The sequence below is a fragment of the Lutra lutra genome, chromosome 8 (assembly GCF_902655055.1).
Source record: "Lutra lutra chromosome 8, mLutLut1.2, whole genome shotgun sequence".
Taxonomy (NCBI): domain Eukaryota; kingdom Metazoa; phylum Chordata; class Mammalia; order Carnivora; family Mustelidae; genus Lutra; species Lutra lutra.
In genome coordinates, this window is record NC_062285.1 from 127,148,395 (window position 1) to 127,164,608 (window position 16,214).

Below are 16,214 nucleotides of genomic sequence, written 5' to 3' on the forward strand. Positions count from 1 at the left end.
AGAGAACTGATGTGAGGAGGCGGTGTAGGAGGGGAAGGAGTTAGTACCTGATGATGACCTTGAGGCGTTAGGGGTTGTGCTGGATGGAGCTGCTCCATTGTTAAATGGAGGAATTCGCAAGCAGGTTGACAGCTGGAAATCAGCCAAAGTGGGAGTATTTATACCACAGAAATTGGCAAAGGCTACAAATTCTGCCCCCAGCCCCCCAAGCTGGTTTACCAGAACACTCTGGACTTCTTCACTTCATTAACATTTGAAAGCCTGCTGTAGTGCCAGTTGAATTCAAACCCCAAATGTGAGCTACTGTGGGAAAGGCGCTGTGCCAGGTACTAGAGCAACGAAGACCGGGCCCTTAGGTGAAAAATACCGTAGTGGAGAGGGGAGAGTATGCGACGGAAATCCTGCACGAGCCATCAGACCTTGCTTGGCCCACTCCCTTAAACTTGCTTTCCTTGTCTGCGAATGGAAATAGTAATACACATCTCAAAGGGTTATTGCAGTGATTAACGAGAACATGTAAAGCTCCTGACCCAGAGATGCTCCGTAAGTGACTCTTCTCAGCACAGCAGACATGTAAACAGTTTTAATGTAGGTTGATGTAAGAAATTAAAGAGTGACCGGTTCTGTGTTTGATCAGAGAAGGCAGCACAGAGATCATGATCCCCCAGGCAGGATTTTGACATTTTCAGAGTGGATGTTTCATGGATGAAGTCTGCCCTGGTCTTTGTCAGGAAGTTAATGGGTTTTTTCTTGTGTGTTTGTTTTATTTTGTTTTTGTCCCTACAGCATGTTGCTTTTGCTTCTTTTTGGCTACTACCTCATTAGATATTGTTGAATTGTAAGACAGACAATGTATTTGGAGATAGGCACACCTGGGTTTTCGTTTTTTTTTTTTTTTAAAGATTTGTTTGTTTATCTGTTAGAGAGAGAGAGATCGAGAGAGCACAAGCCGGGGGAGCAGCAGGCAGAGGGAGAAGCAGTCTCCCCACTGAGCAAGGATCCTTCTGTAAGACTAGATCCCAGGACCCTGGAATCATGACCTAAGCCCAACCCAGACGCTTAACTGACTGAGCCACCCAGCTGTCCCAGGCACACCTGGATTTATATCCTAACTCCAGCACACCTGTTTTGTGACCTTTGGCAAGATTCTTAAGTTCCTGAAATTTCAGTTTCTAATTTTTTTTAAAAGATTTTACTTACTTATTCATTTATTTGACAGACAGAGATCACAAGGAGGCAGAGAGGCAGGCAGAGAGAGAGAGAGAGAGGAGGAAGCAGGCTCCCTGCTGAGCAGAGAGCCCAATGCGGGGCTCGATCCCAGGACCCTGTGATCATGACCTGAGAAGAAGGCAGAGGCTTTAACCCACTGAGCCACCCAGGTGGCCCTCAGGTTCTAAGTTTTAATTTGGTGTAATGCTTAGATGATTTTTGAGGATTAACTGAGAATGTAGGGAAAAGAACCAGACGCTTAGCTGCCTTGTGAACCCCAAAGTGAGCCCAACATATATTTATAGTTTCATCTCCCGTTATGCAGAAACACACCATTTCTTTCCTATGGCTGTGTCTTTGTATGCATTGCTCTCTCCCTAGAACAAATTTTGTTGAAGAGCTAGAATAGCATCATGATGATTGCCAAGGACCAAGGATCAGTCTCAGCTCTGCCAATTGTTATTTAGGCCGCCGTGGGCGAGATAATTATCCTTTTTATACCTCAGGGGGTTTTTTGGCAAGCACTAAAACATTCTCGGGCATTTCTCCCACTCCTATTACTTTTACCTTCATTATTCCTCAAGATACGGTACAAATATCACTTGCTTTGTGAGGCCTTCTCCAATTTTCCCATACCATTATTCGCTTTCCCTATTTGAAGTTGATGGACCACCACATTTTGGTGAACACTGTGGTGAGCATAAATAATCCTGGAACCTGCCTACATGGGGCAACCTACGTTTAGACAAATTAAACTTAGATAAAATAAAAGCATCAGATGCGCAATTGCCTAGCCATATTTTAAGTGCTCAGTAGTCACATGTGCTTAGTGGGACAGTGCTGGCTGGACAGTGGTTGGGTTGGACCGTGCTGATACAGAACATTTCCGTCATCATAGAAAATTCTGTTGAACTGTGCTGTCCTGGGGGGAGGCTGACTTTGATCAATAATCATCAATAAAAATATAATTGCAGTTGTGATAAGTAGCAAGCAGAAAGAATACATGGCGACACGAGCATTTCATAGGGGGATGTGACCTGTGTGCTGGCTTCCTCAAGGACTACCTGCTTGAACTCAGATCTGCTGAATGACTGGCAGTTGGCACAGACACATGGTTAGGTAATTAAAGAGACTGAAAAAAAGGCCAATGGCTGGGGTATAGGGATGGACGGCAGGTCTGGGTGTGGTAGAGAGGTACAAGTACCACACAGGATCTTGTTAGAAAGGACATGAAGGAGCTGAGAGGCTGAGTAACTGGACAGTCTAGTCACTGATAGATGCTGGGTTTGATTGAAGTCCGTGCTGCATCATAGATGCATAGTCAAAGGACTTTGCCTCTGTAGTGACCTCCTTGCACTCCTTTCTTCTTAGAAAACTGCCAGATTTCCCTGTACTAGGTTGGCTTTTCAGCATAAATGTATTATATTTCATATTTATATCATATTATATTTAATATATATATATATATAAAATATTATAGTTTTTCAGCTACAATAATTTCCTTCCTGGACAAAACTAAACGACACACCTTCCTTGATCCTACATCCCTCTTCCGCTACTTTCCCAGTTTTCTGTTCTTTTTTTTTTTTTTTTAAGATTTTATTATTTATTTGATAGAGAGAGAGAGAGCACAAGTAGGCAGAGCAGCAGGCAGAGGGAGAGGGAGAAGCAGACTCCCTGTCGAGTAGGGAGCCCAATGCTGGCCTTGATCCCAGGACCCTGGGACCATGACCTGAGCTGAAGGCAGAGGCTTAACCTACAGAGCCATCCAGGCGTCCCCCACCCCTACTTTTCTGTTTTTATAGGAAAAAAAAAAAAGAATATATGGCTATACTCACTCCCTCCGTGTCCTTTTTTCCTGTTTCTTGTTGAACCTCCTCTAATCAGGCTTTGTTTCCTCCCTCATTTTCACAAAAATCAGTAATGACATCCATGACTCAGTTTGTATCTTGGACTATTTCTCGGCAATACTTGACATAGTTGGTCTCCCTCCTTTGGGGAGCCCTTCTTCACTGGCTTCTGAGACCCCACATTTTCTTGGTTTTCCTCCCACCTCCCTCGAGTTTCTTCTCAGCCTCCTTTAATGGACCCTTCGCCTCCTTTGCACTCTGCCAGGGCTCAGGCCCAACTGTCTTCCACTTCTTAACTATATTAACTCGCTGCGGCGTTTCATCTAGTCTTACGTGTGATGGTTAATCTTAATCTGGTTGTTTAGCCAGACACCAGGGCAGATGTTGCTGTGAGGGTATTCTCCGATGTGATTAATATGGAAAACAGTAGACTTTGAACGGGGCAGATTGCTCTCCCTTAATGCCAGTGGGGTTCGTTCAGTCAGTTGAAGGCCTTAAGAGATCGAGGTCTCCTGAAGAGGAAGGAATCGAGGCCGCCTTGAGACCCAAGACCGCAACATTAAGACTGCTGTCATTTCCAGCCTGTTGGCCTGTCCCATAGGTTTGGGACTTGCCAACCCCCACAATCCTGAGGACCAATTTGTTTCCCTCTCTCTCTCTGCATGCTGTTGGCTCTGTTTCTCTGGTGAACCCTGACTAATATACACGGTATTAAAGATCTTTTATATTTGACTCCCAGATTATTATTTCTAGCTCTGACCTCCCCCCCGCCGCCCGCTCCCCACCAACTCCAGGTTTGCACACCAGCTGCCTACCCAGCATCTCCATTTGGATAACAACAGGTCTCTCAAAACCATACTGTGGATTTGTCCCAAACTGCATTTACCCAGTTGCCAAGGCTAAAACTCTGGAGTCATCATTGAATCTTCTCCTTCTTTTATGTCCCTCATTTCACCCACCTGCAAAATTTATGAGCTTTACCTTCAAATATCTCTTCTCACCCCCTAATCCAAGCCTTGCTCATCTTTAGCTTGGACCACCACAAAAACTTTCTAGCTGGTCTGTGCTCCTCCATTCCAAGTCCCTACTGCCGTAATCTGTTCGCACAGCAGAACAAACCTTCTGAGATACAAACTAGATTAGTTCCCTGTCCTTATCTTGTGATACTTCAGCATCATTTCACATTCAGAATGAAATCCAAAGCCCTGTGGCCTTTGGGTTCTGGCCTCTGGCTACTCCTCTGGCTTCATTATCTACCACTTTCTTCCTTATTTACTGAGTTTTAGACACACTGCTTCCTTTGCAGACCTTTGGACAAGTCAAGCAGGCTCCCAGCTTAGGACTTTAGCACTTCCTGTTTCCTTGGTTTAGAAAGATCACCCCCCTCATAAGTCTTGCTCCCTCCTTTCACGCCTTTCACGCTGGTCTCTGTTCAAGTGCCATATTCTTGGATCTTTCCTAACTTATGTACCCTACTTTCTTCTTCAGGGTACAAAGAATTCTTTCAAAATTCAAATTTCAAAAATTCAAAATTTTTCCACCCCCAGTGTGAAGGGGAACAATGAAATGGGGTGGTAACTATGGGGGTTGGGTACATGGGCTCATGGGAGGCTTTTTTTTTTTTTTTAATGGGAAAACTACAGTATATATATGATGAGAGAATGATCAGGCAGAGAACATGAAATTGATGATGCCGGAGAGAGAAGCTAATTTCAGGAGTGAAGTTATTGAAGACTGAGAAGGCAGGAAGAAAGGAGAATCTGTACACAAGTGGAGGAGTCGGCCTTCATTAAAACAGGGGTGAAAGTAGAGAATGTGGCAGCTTTGTGATTGAGAGGAAAATGGGAGGGAGTTCTAGACAGAACAATCAATCAGGCAATTGATTCTATTTTCTTAAAGCAGAGAGCAGATCATGAGTTAATGGCAAGGTATAGGTGTATTAGAGGCTTGAGAAGAGAGGAGTAAGTATGGAGTATTTACTTTGGAAACTAGGAAAACACATCTACCAGAGACACAAAGGACTGCTGGGCAGCTTTGGGGACACATTGAAGTTTGGGATCTTGACTTTGAAGTGACGTCACTTTCATTTCTGTGCTTTCCCCAGCAATGTTTTGTTGTATTAGTAGGGTATTGAGTATGTGGAGAGCTAGGTTTAACAGGGGTGGGCCTTGTCAGTACAATTGAGGAGTTTGGACTTTGAGGGTCTTGGAGAGCTCCAAGTTTTGAACAGAGAAGATTTGAGGGTCAGGAAGATTGTTCTAGCTCAGTGTGGTGTATATGTGTGTGAGAGAAACTTATTATAGGAGGAATAGTAGTTTAATACAATAGTACCCTCAATCAGATACCTGCATACTTCTGTTTACAGTGTGCTTACCAGAGAGCTCCAGAACACTGAGGATCTTTTCCAGCCTTTCCTGAGTAACTTACTATATATAGCAGGTTCTGGGAAGACAAAATAAATCAAACGAGAGTTGGCCTCCCCAAAGCCCTCTTGGATTTACATGATTTATAATTATTTTTAGGTATTTCGGACCCCAGAATAGGGAACAAGCTATCAGCATTGGGTGGGAATCGGAGAAGGTTTCCCAGAGGACACAACATTTCAGATGAGCTTTGAAGGAGTAGGCCTTAGGGAGGGAAGCTTATTTTAGGCATGAGCTCAGTCAAGAGATGTTAGAGTTATGTCTAGAACAAATGTGGCGTGATGAGAAATGGTGGGAGATGAGGTACTTCTCCCATTACCCAGAAACTAAGTAGCTAAGGAGTTCTCTGTATTTTGTGTCAAGGGTAAGGCATCTGGGCCCTTAACTGCAGCAAGAAAGGTCTGAAAGAAAAGTGAAGGTTTTTGAAAATGGTGATTTTTGTTAACTTAAAAAACAAGCTACATGGAGCAACTCTAGGTATTTGTGTTATAATTTGCTCACTTAAGAACACTGTGAAGTTAAAAATGCCTTTTTTGTTATGCTGTTAGAAGATACGAACTATGGCAACTCTGACCTATGATATGAGGCTCATAGAAATCAATCCTTATCACTTGCTTTCAGTATATTATTTCCAGTTAAGTGATTTTACAGTCCCTCTCTATCTTGAGACATACATTTGAAGGAAGCTGTAGTTTCTATATATTTTAGGAATGAGGAGTTTATGACCCTGGTTCATAGGTCATTACTGTACAGATTAAATGAGTTAAGGCATATAAAATGGTTAACAGAGCTGGGCCCAGCAGCCAGGAGGAAATGTTTTCCACCCTGGAGTCCTGGCTTTCTTGCCCTCTCATTATTCATCCTTTGCTTCTTAAATCACGTTGTTTCCTGAACACCTGTTCTAGACCCATACTCTGTTCAAAGGACCCCAGAGGAGGTGAGGCATGCACTTTGAGGTATACAATCAACCTGCAAGGAGAGTGACCATTTCGGTATGCTGTGTGTGTGTGTGTGTGTTTGCACAAGTGCATGTGTGTTCAGAAGCTGAGGCATTATACGAAACCTCTAACCTAGGCTTATGAATGGACCCACAGGTGTGAAGTGTGGTTCACCTGCCACTTCAGAGAAGGCATGGCTGCCCTGAAGCCTTAAGAAGCCAACAGTCCTTTCACTCCAGCCTGCTTCCGTGGGCCGGCACCCAGACAAAGAAGTGGGAGATACATTCATTCACTCATTTATTTATTCAGCAAATATTCGCAGCTACCTACTGATGCAAGGTGCTGAGTAAGAGTCTGAGTAAGAGCAGGAAGTGTGAGAGAGCGTGGCTCACTTGGGCGGCTGCAGGTGGTTTGGCATGGCTGGAGTCAAAGACAGTTTTCCCTAAAACAAACATAACACACCAAAACCTGAGTGGGTTAAGGAGGTAAGGGGAAGTCACGTGTTGGTGAGAATTTGTCACTTTTCAGGATTACCCAGCATGAGTTAGGTGTTTCTTTTGAAAGCCTGATAATTTCCTTTAGAGAATTGCCAGATTGACTAATCCATTACCTTGGGGCAATGGGTCCCAAACTTTGCTGTTCACTAGAATCACCCAGGGAGTTTAAAAAAACAAAAACAAAACCCCCCCAAAAACCTCAGATGCCTTGGTCGCACCCAATACCCATTACCGCAGAATGTCTGGGAGTGGGAACGAAGGCGTCAGTATCTTTAAAGAGCCTCTCGCGATTACAGGGGGCAGCCAAGTTCCGGAGTCCCTGCCTCAGGGCATAGTCCAGTTTTATTCGTTAAAACCTTCTGCTTTGGGTTCTGGTTCCAAACATTCCTCGCATTGTTTTTGCTCCTTTCTCGGGTTGGGGGCGCTCCGAGCAGGAAGAGGATGTGGTGTGTCACCCAATTAGGAGGTCCCACTTCGCTAAGCCCGTCGGCGTAGTCGGCAGCGCTGCACGGGAGTGGATTTCTGCTTTGTCATTCTGACTCTGGCGACCGGCCCGCCCGTTCCGAGAAGGGCGTGGCCTGCGGGGGGCCGCGGGGATCCCGCCACCTTTTCCCCTCGCTCTGCAGCAGTCCGCGGCGTCTGGGAACCGCCCGCGAGGACAGCCTGCTGCCCGGAGCTCCGGTCCACGCCAGCGGTGGGTTCGCGGACAGCGGGCAGAGCTCCGAGCCTCTGGACTGTGAGGCCGGGGACGGGGGCCGCCGCCGGCCGCGTGCGCTTCGGGTCGCGGAAAGGGGAGCTGTTTTGAGGTGTGTTTGAATCGGGGTGAAGCTTTTCTAAGGCGGCGAGCTTCTTGGCCGCGTTCGTGGTTGCGCGTGCGTCGGTGGGACCGGCCGGCCCCGGTCGGCTGGTGGCTGCCTTCCGCTAGCTCTCTGTCGAGACTGTGTGCAGAAATGGGAAAAAAAATGTTTGTGTCGTTCGCTACTGCACGACTATGGGAACGTGGATGATAATGTGACGAGTAGACGGACAGATCCTCGACAGCGCTAAGGGAGGAGAACGATTTAAAGAGGTCTCAAGAAATTTTCCCATTGCATCCCCGGAAATCCTGAGCTGGCAAATCGTCCCAGTTTACAGTTGGGGAAACCGAGGCTCAGAATAACGTGACTTGCCCCAGCCTCTGAGCGGGGACAGCAGCGAGGGGACCCCGCGCGTGTTTCGCTCGGATCGGGCAGTACCGGGTGGCGGGGAACGGGGTGCACGGCACCTTGTGGACTTTCTGGCCGCTCGAGCTGGCGAGAAATGGACCCGCTGGGACCTCCTTCAGAAGAGCAGTTGTGGGGGTGAAGCGTCGGTAGGTGCAAAGGCCCGGAGAAGCGCTCGCTGCCATTATTGTTGTCAGACAGCCGCACTTGGGAGAGTTGGTGTGATTTCTGGCTCATGAATGGGCCTGATGATGTTAGAGTAACTGGAGTCTATTTTTAATTCCATCACTGACTCACTGCTTACCTGAGTTCACCCGTTTGTAAAATTGGGCCATTACCTGCCGGTCTGTCAAGCAGGGTGTTGCTCTGGCTTCAAGCTTCTGAAATGAAAGCGCTCTAAGAGCGCAGACTGTTCCTCATTTTGCCTCGTGGCTTCAAATTTCAAAGAAACCTGGGAAGTCGGCTTTTGGCATTCTGTATGGAGGCAGAGTTCAAAGGCAGCTCACACTGGGAGGCGTCTTCTGGAAGCGGGGATGCCGGTGTGCGCGGGGGATTGAGCCGCGTTCGCAGCGCCTGCTCCCGCGAGGCGGCCAGCATTACAGCGCGGCGGGCCCCGCCACCCGCGTCGGGAGCCGGCTCGGGGCGCTGCGGCCAGCGCGCAGGTGTGCGGGAGCCGGGCGCGAGCGCGGGGCGGCGTGCGGTGGGGGGGGGGGGGGGGCGCGGCACGCGGCGCGCGGGCGGCTCCGGGCCGCGTGGTTGGGCACACGGAAGCCCCGCCCCTGCCGCGCACTTCCCGCGGCGGCCGGGTCGGCGGGGCTAACCCGCGCCCCTCTTTGGTTTTGTGCGGCAGACGACGCCAGCGGCCTGGAGAGAGCGCTCTCGGAGCTGACCTCGGAAACCGAAGTGCCCGTGGTGTTCGTGAAGCGGCGGAAGATAGGCGGTCATGGTCCAACCCTGAAGGTAGGTGGGGGACAATAACGTTCTTTACCCGCCCGCGCTGGGAAGGAGCTCGTGGAGCCGGCTGCACTCGCGGCCTTCCCTTCAAGGCCGCGGTGGATGCAAACCGACCTCCGCACGGAGCATGTCCTGAAAAACGACAAAGAAGCACCCAGGGGCCAGCTCACGACCGGTGGAAATTGATGAGTCGGCGGGTAGATTCAGAACTGGGGAAGCTTGGAAGGGAATATGGAACTTTTCATCTTTTAAAACACGCGTTCAGAAAATATGTTTTCCTCCTACTTCGCCTTCCTTTGCCCCTCCTGGTCAATCTAGATAACTCAAAAATTTCCAGCAGCAGTGTAAACTGCTGAAAGTGAGTTGTTTGAAGTATTGAGAAAAGGGTATCAGGAAATGCCCTATCTTCGTCCATCCCTATCATCTTCCTCTTTAATTCTCTGGGAGGGAAACCCAGAAGCCCCAGGCTCTGGGGAGAGCAACTTGCAAGCTTCTGGAGTGAGTTCATTTCCCTTCTGGTATCTCTTTTCTAGCCCAGAGTTAACAGTTGGGTGGAGGGAAAGGAGAAAAAGAAATCTTTCCTGTGGCTTGTGGCAAGCGTGATGGCACTCCTCACTTAGGACCATGCACTGCGGGGTTGGGTGGATAGGTCTGGCTGTGGTAGGGGCAAAATGCTTGGAGGCGGGGTGCGTGTTTGGGAGGATACCCAACATAGACCAGGTGTGGCTGGCTACCAGGTTAGAAAGCCTCTAATCTCATCACTTTGATACATTTGCTGTAATGTTCACTTTTTGGCCTTGTCTGTATTCATGTAATTTTTAAGAAATGGAACTCATACTTAAACATTGCCGTCTTAGAAGTAAACCTGAGGCCTCTGTTAAATGTAAAAATCTACTTAGATATGTTCACATTGAGGAAGAATATTAATTAATTTGCATTTTTATTTGCTATTTTTCTTCTAAGGGAATCTTATTACCATTTTTGAAGAATGGACAGTGGACTAGGAAATGCAGATAGACTTCAAAAACAAATAGCAACTTTTTTTTTTTGCGAAATAATTAAAGGATAAAAAGGCTTTTAGTTTGATTTAAAGAGTATTGTTTTAGTCAGACCTTTAGTTTGCAAGTCAGATGAGACAAAGGTCTATTAATACTACTTTCTGTCTGATTGTTCTGTTTTCTCTACCTGTGTCATAAATTTGCACTTAAAAAGTTATGTGTGCATTTGACCTTTATATAAATTCTACAAATGGTTTCTGGTTTTAGCATCAGTGGGAGTAAGAAGAATCAGTTTTTATAAGCTTTGAATCCACTTTATTGGTATGATCTGATGTTTTCAATCCATATGATGGTTAATTTCAGACATTTAGTGGGGTGCAGTGCCAGGATTGAAAAGTATACCACCAAGTCATAATTAAAATTTAAAAAATCATTTCGCACGTCTCTTTTAAGTAAGCTTACCGTTCTACTTTGTATCATTTATTTTTGTTTTCAAATAAGTAGTAAGGCATGGAAGAAGAGACACAAGGAAGTAAGGACTACGGATTTTAAATATTTGTGGATTTCCAGCCACATTTGGGTGTTGCCTACCATGTTGCCCACATTTGGGGCTAAATGGTGGGTTTTGAAAAATCTCTAGGGCATGTTGGATTTGAGTGGAGAAAGGCATTTATTTAGTGGAGAATTAAGTGTTTATAGGATTAGTGTTATAATCCTAAAGTCCGCACCAAAAGAAAAGGTTCAGATTTTATACTTAAATGCAACATAAAAAGGGGAGAGGGGGCTCCTTAAAATGCCTGCTTTTCCTTTCTCCTCTTGTTTGTTCCTTTGTCTCCCTTTCCCTTCAGTAAACACAGTAGTAGCTGCAGCAGTAGTATAAGCAACAGCAAAACCTACCTTGCTTTAAGGAATTATCTTTTCAAAAAACTAGTGTATGGGCCACCTGCGGAGAATCCCCTGGAGTGCTTGTTAAATGTACATGCCTGGGCTTTACCTGAGGTCTTAAGTAAACCTTAAGGGCTAGGATCTGCCTTTTAATTTATTGTAAGCAAGTTCCCTCAGGTAATTCTTAGGATAAATATCACATTTGAGATTACTTTCACGTTTAAGGTAGTTTGGTCAAGATTGGTTGCTAAATAATTAGAATTGGGAAAATTGAGAGGAAAAGGGAAGTGAATGGAAAAGTATGTATTGGCATTACTGAGTGCAGGACATAATTAAGACTAGTAGTTTGAGATAATAGTCTTGGGAGATAAGACTAAAACCAGCAACAGGGGACTTAATATCTTCAGGTTAATAATAAGACAGATGCCAGGCAGAAAGCAGTGCCTGACTGGCATCCAGGTAAATTCTGAAGACAGTTGTGGGTGGAGCTCAGGTGTGATCCTGTTGCTCTTGAGGCTCCAGCCCCACAATCCGTTGTTGTCGCTGTGTGGGTAGACATTTAAACAAAGGCAGGTCTCCTCCTTTCAAGCCTGACTTCTACAGTTGCCAGAAACCGGACACTTAACCGAATAAACACTGGGAAATTGGTGGTAATTTAATAACTCTTCAGCCATCCCCTTTCTTTCTTAATACTCTTTCAAAATTGGCAGAGAACTTTGTGTCTTTTGATTCTTCCTCCTGACATAATCCTTCAGGGGAGATTAGGGGTATACTTGCTCTGGCTGAGAGAAGGAGAGGAGGATGGGAGGACTGCTTTGAAGATGGGGGAAGTGGACAGGTTGGCTGACATAGAAGGTAAGGGGTAAGGACAAGTAAATTTCTTTGGGGCTGATTTATCTAGCAAAATTTTTAGTAGTTGTGAATCCGTGTTGAAACCCCATGCCTCGTCCTCCCACTCGAACCAAGGGACAACACAGACCTCCTTTTTGCTCTTCATCTGTTTTCCCTATTCTGTTGGTCCTGGCTTCAGATTGCCCCTGGGCTCTCCTGTCTATTCACTTGCCAGGGCTTGACTATTTTCTGCACATGCCCACAGTCTTTATTAACTTTTGCCAGGCTCTTCCAGGTCCTAAGTTCCTCCTGCCTAAACCGCTTCAGCAGTCTCTCTAACAAGCCTCCTACTTTTGATCTCCCGCCCCTTCCAGTCCATGTGGACTGGATCTTGGAGGCATCTTCTGGTTGCTCCTTCCCTGCCCCCAGATCTGCATGCAGGGTGCAGGGCACACCCTTGAGCTAAGTCTTCTGTTTTCTCCAGGGCCTGGCGCCCACCTGCTTTTCTGGTTATTTCTTCCTCTGCTCCCTTACCTACTAGAAGTGGAACCACCGTTGCAGCTAGAGTTCCTGAAATCTCCTTCCTTTGTTCAATTCTTTATTCCAGTTTCTGATTTATCTTCGTGCTCAAACCGACTTTTCCAACGGCCTACCTGTGTCAGAGTACAAGACCCGATGTGTCCATTCTTTCCCACAAATTCTTATCTCTGGAAAAGGGGGAATCCTGCCAATTATAATTTTTTAGATTACGTATCAAAAGTGAAGAGTTAGCTTTATTCTTCGTTTCTGAGATCCCATGTCTCTTTTAGAGTTCAGCAAATACTTAAATGAGCATGCCTATTAATGACAGTAACTACCATTTATTGAATGTCTACTGTACATTAGACTAAATGCTGTAACACCTAGGTGATTAAATTTTCACAGTAGCCCTGTGCAGAAAGGGGTGTTATCTAGTTTTACAGGTGAGAAAATGGAGGCCTTGGGAATGTAAGGCACATGCCTAGATTACACAGCTAGTTAAATGGCAGCACCAGGAATGGAATCCAGGACTGTCTGTGAAGTTCATGGTGTTGTACTCATACTTGCCAGCACTTGACTTTGTGTTACAGCTATTGGGATGCATGCCTGATCTCCCCAGTGTGATTGTATATTCATGATTCAGGCCTGAGCCCATGCAGATCTTGGTATTTCTAACATAGCTCTGGCAAATAGCATTCATTCATTACACGCTTGCTGAGAGGAACTACATTCCTCTGTGCCTACTAAATTGTGTGTTCCTTTAGGTCAAAAATGATTTATTTTTGTATCTTGTGTGTGTGTTTTAACACCTGGTTTGCATTCAGTATTTGTTGAATGAATGGATGATGGTAGGGCCAGAGGAGACTCAACTCCCAAGTGAGGTATTTAGCTACAGGTTGTCTGATTTTGTGAATGTCTCTATCTGAGCCCAACCCCTAAGATACTCTGGAGAGATTCTAGGCAGCGTATAAACAGTTCCGAATTTCAAGTAGCTGTATGACAGCAGCTTTGTCTGCCTTCATTGTCATATGCAAGTGTGTCCAGGTCAGTTGGGAATGAAGTCACATTACATTTATTTAGCTACTATTTATTGAGTACCTGTGTTCTCAGCTTTGGGCTAGGCACTGTCTTTGCTCTCTGTAACACAAATCTGCAGGGCCAGTGTATATATTTAAGGTGTATTTGTCAACAAATGTTCGTATATGATTTTTTATAAAGAGTGATGACCACTCTGTGTGGCAGAGAAGCCATTCAATAGACTCATGTGACAAAGGAGGAAACTCAGACTCTGAAGAAAATAAGTGGAAGCTAATACAGCACTAGTTTTGATCTGAGCCTAGGCCTCCACAGTGAGTTCCTGCAAGGCTACTGCCTTAAAAACCACATAGCCAGTGCCTTCCTCCCTGCAGTCTATCAAAATGATGCTCCTGGTCATTGCTGATTTCTGAGGTGTGTCCTAAGAGAGTTGGTAATTGCTCTTGTAATTGAAAGGTTCTATTCTCAGCCCACACCCTTGTTTATATTAGTTCTTGAGACTTGGTAAGTTGGCCAGCACTGGGTTTTCTGCTGTCGGTGAAGTGTTTGACCACAAAGCAAGCATGGCGGCTTTATGTACTCTAAAGGATTTAAATGCTCAAGTCTGCATTATTTTGTGGGACTTGACAGTCATCTTTTACTTCACTAGCAGTAAAGCCATGTTATTTGGATAGAACAGTTATTTGAAGCCTCTTTTGGATACTGTGTTGCTGTTTTTTTTTTTTTAATTTAATTTTATTTTTTTATGTGACAGAGAGATCACAAGTAGGCAGAGAGGCAGGCAGAGAGAGAGGGGAAAGCAGGCTCCCTGCTGAGCAGAGAGCCCGATGTGGGGCTCGATCCCAGGACCCTGAGATCATGACCTGAGCCGAAGGCAGTGGCTTAACCCACTGAGCCACCCAGGCACCCCTGCTGTTGTTTTTAAATAATCTGCTGAAATCCAAGGAATCACTCAATGAGCATAACCTCAGACTCTTAATAGACCCTGCTTCAGATTATCTAGCACAGAGTTTTACCTCTTCAAAGTACTATATACACTTCCATTAGCTGAAACCTTAGTAGGTGTTTAAATTGCATTATATGGCAAATTTTTTCCCACCGCTATTAGTTGTAGTTGGGTATATTCCTGTATTCCTCCTTACAGATATATGGATATGGAATATGGAGTAAAATATTTTTCTGTCCTAAGAGTGAGGTTACTGATTTGTATACTTTTTTCTAATTAGTTTCTAATATTTATTAATAAACATTGTGAAAACAGGATAAAGGGATGGTTTAGATTTACTAAGTATTCAGTAATTGAAAATATTATAAGATCTGTCACGCAATTCTCCTTCAATACTTACAGTAGCTTTATGGCGGGTAAATAGTAGTATTCCCACATTACAGATGAGGAAACTGGAGGTTGAGCAGTTAAGCGACCTACCTAAGAGAACCTAAAAACTAGTAATAGGTCAAGATTAGAACGCAGGTTTCCCTCCTTCCCCTGTCCATGGTTATTTTTAAAAATGTGTATCTGCCTTGATCCTGGCAAAGTTTACCTTAAATATTAAAACACCAACCAAAGCAAAACCATATACACTCAAGCATAACCTTAAAGGAAATTCAGATGAAAGAGAAAACATACCTAACATCCTGCTAATCTGACAACTCAAACTAGCACTTTTATCAGTAAGACTCTTTTCAGTTAAGTATTAAATAGATACCCTGGCAGGATGAGGGGAGAGAAAACTGCTGTGAAAAAAGGAACAGAAAACTTCAGGGAGGAAGCTCATAGCAGGATAAGCATATCTGCTCCAGTGTTGGACCCAAACCTGATTGGCCCTGGCTTTGGCCCAGAGGTTTCTTCTGTGCTCATCTGTTACAGATTAATCCTGTGTTTAAAACCCCACGGACCCAGGGGCGCCTTGTGGCTCAGTGGGTTAAAGCCTCTGCCTTCGGCTCAGGTCATGAGGGTCGAGCCCCACATCGGGCTCTCTGCTCAGTAGGGAGCCTGCTTCCCCCTCTCTTTGCCTGCCTCACTGCCTACTTGTGATCTCTGTCAAATAAATAAATAAAATCTTAAAAACAAAAAACAAAAAAACCACAGACCCTAGGTGAGTTCTTTTTTTGTTTGGCCGCAGAGAGGCTTTGAACCTGTGACATCCATCTCATGTTTGCGTTGAGCACTGGGGGTTGTGGGAGAGAGCCTAGGAGCTGGGAATGAATGAGTCTGAACTTGGAGCAAAGGGACTGGAAAAATATAAAAAACTGAAGAAAAGAAGAAAGGCAATGAAGGGCCATGTTGAGCTCTTGGCAGCAACTCCTGAAACAGGAAAAGAGGGGAGGAGAAGAGCTGAGTTATCTTGGAGGCCAAGCTGTGTGTCATGGTTGCCTGAACTAGCCTTACTGAATGGGGATGGTAGACTTTAGTGATGTCTTTGAAGAGCTAGTGCACTTTTGCTTTCTGTTACCAATCCAAAGAGAAGTTTACCAGCATAACTGAAATTATTTATTGCTGTTCCTTCTTTTTAGGGTACATTTACATAATTATTATGAGTAATTGGACTTCAGGGTAGAAAATTGCTATTTAGTGATTTCAGGATTCATAAGTGTAGAAATCCCATTTTTTAAATGATTAAGGAAAATCGTTAGACTTGAGATTTTTAGTTTATAGCAACATTAAAACCTTGTGCTCTAAATGCAGAATTAAAAAGGCAGAATATTGGGCGCCTGGGTGGCTCAGTGGGTTGGGCCGCTGCCTTCGGCTCAGGTCATGATCTCAGGGTCCTGGGATCGAGTCCCGCATCGGGCTCTCTGCTCGGCGGAGAGCCTGCTTCCTCCTCTCTCTCTCTCTGCCTGCCTCTCTGCCTGCTTGTGATCTCTCTCTGTGA

The 16,214-nt window shown here is 45.2% G+C and overlaps 1 protein-coding gene across 6 annotated transcripts in view; it reads left to right on the forward strand.

The window, feature by feature from the left end:
* TXNRD1 (thioredoxin reductase 1) overlaps positions 1-16,214 on the forward strand; it is a 125,653-nt gene that overhangs the window by 49,938 nt on the left and 59,501 nt on the right. For 2 of the 6 annotated variants that reach the window (XM_047740407.1, XM_047740410.1), the window contains one exon: positions 8,970-9,079. The exons of 1 other annotated variant lie outside the window; for it this stretch is intronic. In XM_047740407.1, coding sequence (XP_047596363.1) covers positions 8,970-9,079 — 110 coding nt within the window. Of the gene's footprint in view, positions 1-7,475; positions 7,724-8,760; positions 8,782-8,969; positions 9,080-16,214 lie in introns of those variants that run through there. 3 more of the 6 variants (XM_047740412.1, XM_047740408.1, XM_047740413.1) reach the window with 3 other exon arrangements.